This window comes from Humulus lupulus, chromosome 2, assembly GCF_963169125.1.
Source record: "Humulus lupulus chromosome 2, drHumLupu1.1, whole genome shotgun sequence".
Classification (NCBI taxonomy): Eukaryota; Viridiplantae; Streptophyta; class Magnoliopsida; order Rosales; family Cannabaceae; genus Humulus; species Humulus lupulus.
In genome coordinates, this window is record NC_084794.1 from 64,138,296 (window position 1) to 64,142,081 (window position 3,786).

The 3,786-nt window shown below is 40.7% G+C and overlaps 1 protein-coding gene across 1 annotated transcript; it reads left to right on the top strand.

Moving 5' to 3' along the window:
• Window positions 1-2,147: 2,147 nt before the first annotated feature.
• LOC133814342 (extensin-like) lies at window positions 2,148-3,786 on the top strand. The gene is made up of 2 exons (XM_062247314.1): window positions 2,148-2,241; window positions 3,503-3,786. Exons 1-2 carry the CDS (start codon window positions 2,148-2,150, stop codon window positions 3,784-3,786), a joined length of 378 nt encoding a protein of 125 aa, XP_062103298.1.

Consider the following 3,786-nt stretch of genomic DNA (forward strand, 5'->3'; position numbering starts at 1 on the left):
AAAGTAAACTTAGGAAACTGACCCTTCACATACCTCACCAAATCTGTCAGAGTCGCCCATGCCTTCTCGAGAAAGGTAACTAATCATGTCCAATCAAGTCTTTTTGGTTTCCCAAAAAAATTTCTGACGGCTATTGCGTTTCCCCATGCTTTGAAAAAAGTAATTCCTTGATTACCTTTTTTATAGTGCCGCGGTCAATATAATTAATCTCCCCAAGATCATTTTTTACTTTTTACTTTTCACTTATCTTCTCTTCTTCAAGAAAGAACTCTACACTTAGAGCCCAGAACACCCGAACAGTTCCATCGATTCATGGAGTTTCTTCCCAACCACTCAACCGCTCTTCCTCTTGGGGATTTGCATCCATTTCCATCCAAGTAAGCTTCTTGAATCTCTTCGTCTCTGAGATGCCATGCTTCATTTTTCTTGTATCCGTTTCGTATCTTGCCTCCTTGAATGTTCTTAACAAAAATTGTTTTGGGGTAAATGGGTATTGTGGTTGGCGTGTAATATGGTAGGAAAAAAATATTTTTGTTGGGGTTATGAATCAGTTTGGTAGTTAGGATCATAAATTTAGGGCGTAAAATCGAAGTAAAAATTTAATTTTTAGGCTTGTGGAAAAACCGAGTTTTTCGCGCCCCTTCAGAGTTGAAAAAGTTTTCTCTGAAAAACTTTTTACTTCTGCTTTTTAATCTGTTTCTCAAACTGCTTGTAGGAAACTTAGTGTTTTTGCTGGAATGCTGCTGGCCGTATAAAAGCTTAACTTTTATACGCGAGCAACGTTATTCCAACTCTCAACACAAATTTTTAGGCTTTAAGTTCTCATCTCCCCCTCTTTGTTCGCAGATTTTCATGCAAGATTCGTGGGGAGGTGAGAGACTAATTGACGACGACCTGCTCGCTCAACTGCTCATGGACGAAGAACATGTTAGGAAAAAATAGATTTGCCTCAATGGAAATCGATAATAATATTACAACTCTATGCAATATATTACAAATAATAATGATTGATTTAAAAAGAGTTACAACTCTATAACTGAAAATTACAAATAAAAGGAGAAGGAGATGTAAGATGATAGAAATAGAAAATACAACTCTATTACAAGATACAAATAAACTATAAGTGTTTGAACAAAAGGAATTAAACAGATTACAACTCTTAAACAAAAGGTACAAGTAAATAGAACAAGAAGAAATAGTAGAAAAGCAAATAGAAGAAAATAAGAACAAGAATAAAAACAATAAACTCTCACTCACACAACCAAAGTGAAGAGTGTTGGGGATCACCAACTTGAACAAGGTTTGAAACCTTTGTCCAAAAGCTTATTTCCCCCTAACTCAAGCACTAAGGGATCTCTCACAGATATTGGAAAAGCTTTCTGGAATTATCAAGCCTCAAGGTGTTTCTAGCCAAGTGCTCTAATGGATAGAAAAATTGTTGTCTTACAAGTGAGCTATAGGCTCCTATTTATAGAGTTTAGAGACACCCTTTGAATTTCAAATTCTACCAACCCTCATGGCTGTTACCAATGTTTAATTGGATTAATATGGAATTAAAAATGAGATTTGAGAGTTATTTGAGTTTTTTGAGCCGTTCAACAAAGATTGAAAAAACTGAAAAAATTGTTAGTTTTTGGCATGTGGTCGCGGCCAGAGACATTAGTGGCCGTGGCCACTAGCCTCTGTCCCACAGGCTGCGGCCACCGACCATTTTCAGCACTAAAAATGTGATGTTTTTCCAAACAGTTCCAAACCCTCCCAAATGATTTTGTAACTCCCAAAACACATTATTGAGGTTAAAATCATATCTCTAACAGCCATATCACATATGGCTTTATGAAATTCATCTCAATATTGTGTAACAACAAATTTACACAATAAAGGGTAATATTTGGAAGTTACAAATTTGTAACACCAAATATGTTACATTATTTGGATATATCTCATATATCTAAATATTGTAACTCTCTATTATATGTTACAATATGTGACACACTTTATCACATTTATTTAATCTAAAACATTATATTATAATATAATATAATATTATATTATAAAATAATATAACAGAACTGCCATCATTACTTATTCCAGATATCTCTTTTTCTCGAATTCCACCTAACAGACCTCATTCAAACCTTCCAGGCATGGGTAGAGTAAAATATACTGCCCAGAAAAAGAAACCACCAAAACCTTCTGAAAACCAGCCTGCTCCTAATGCTGAAATTCCCTTGACCAGCGGTAGAGCAGAGAATACTTCCGAGCCAGGAATCCAAACTCAAGCCCAACTCCGAAACGTTGTTCGACCAGATGTCGAATGGTACGTTGCCCCTCCTAGTCGTGTAACGATTAGGATGATTGCCAATTACATCAAGAAGTACGGGCTTCCTGGGGTGACCCTAGTCCAACCCACCAGAGACCAACGGGAAAATTTGCCTGGAGGTGCCTTCAGGGCCTGGTTGAGGTATCACATCGAGGCAGGAGTGATCCTACCTCTCCATCCTTTCTTTCAAGGAGTGGCCAATTATTTTGGGGTCGCTCCTTTCCAAATAACCCCAAATGGGTATAGAATGATCTTTGCACTCTATATCCTTTATAGTCATAAGAAGTGGCCGGTCCCCACGCCACACGAGGTCAACTACTTGTTCGACCTAAAATCCAACCCAACCAAGAAAACACGGGGTTTTTCCATTTCCACCACCAGGAAACGACCCGCACTTTCCTGAATGATACCACTTTTATATCCAATGTGGGGAAGTACCATCTAGAGTACTTTCTAACTACCGACATGGCCACCAACAACCTGGCCTTCACCGAAGGAGGTAATATCTTTGCACCCCTGGTCGTTTATTTTCCTTTAATTTTTCCTGCATTTCCTTTAGAGATTTAGTGCATTTCAGATCCGTGGCTGTGACCGGCTCTCACTCCAGACATGGAAGTCTGATCAGTCCTCTTGCCCAGCATGGCCGACATAGAGAAAAGCGTCAAACAGCTGGTCACAGAGGCCAATCTGAGGCTGGTCAGCCTTCTGGCACCTTACCAGGATGTGAGGGAATCTACCGCGGGGAGTGCCACTGGCGCTGAAGTCCCCGAACAACAACAAGATGTGTCACAACCCCCAATGAGGAGGGCAACAGGGGTGACTATCAATGAACCAACCGGCGCCCCGCGACCTGCTAGTGCACCGGCCCCTCTAGGGACGGGCAAGAAGAAGGCCTTCGAGCCTATTCTTGAGTCATCGGACGAGAACGGTACTGATTTTTCGCTTTTAGATAGTCTGCCTATTCCCTGTCACCTATTTGACGGTGATGGCAACTTTAAATACACACCTGCTTTAAATTCAGACTTCTTCAGGCCAGAGAGTGAGTGTAGCACTAGTAAAGTAAATAGTGTAGCGACCAGTAATTATAGCTCAGGTATTATACTTTTAATTTCTTTTCCCTTGTTTCCTAAACATAGCAAGCTCCTTTTATTATATTGTTTGCTTGTTTCTTCCTTGCAGGCATGCCTGCTGACCGAGCTATTGACTTGTACGCCAAATCGGCGAACAAGAAAAAATCCCACAAACGCCAGTCTGGGGAAGGCTGCAGCAATCCCTCTACGAAGAGGTCACAAACAGAAGACCCTCCTGTGCCTACTCCCACAAAGGAGAAAACTCATCCACCAGCTCCTACCAGAGAGACAACTCTGCCGTTTCCAGTAAATCAAGATCCCCCATCTCCGGTTGGACGGACTCCTTCACCAGCTCCAGCTGACCTTACGCCTCCAGCTTCCACCATCCAGTAG

Coding starts and splice junctions, on each gene's coding strand:
- LOC133814342 (XM_062247314.1), top strand. CDS start 2,148: ATGGGTAGAGTAAAATATACTGCCCAGAAAAAGAAACCACCAAAACCT. Junction 2,242..3,502: donor TGAAATTCCCTTGACCAGCG/GTAGAGCAGAGA, acceptor TCTTCCTTGCAG/GCATGCCTGCTGACCGAGCT.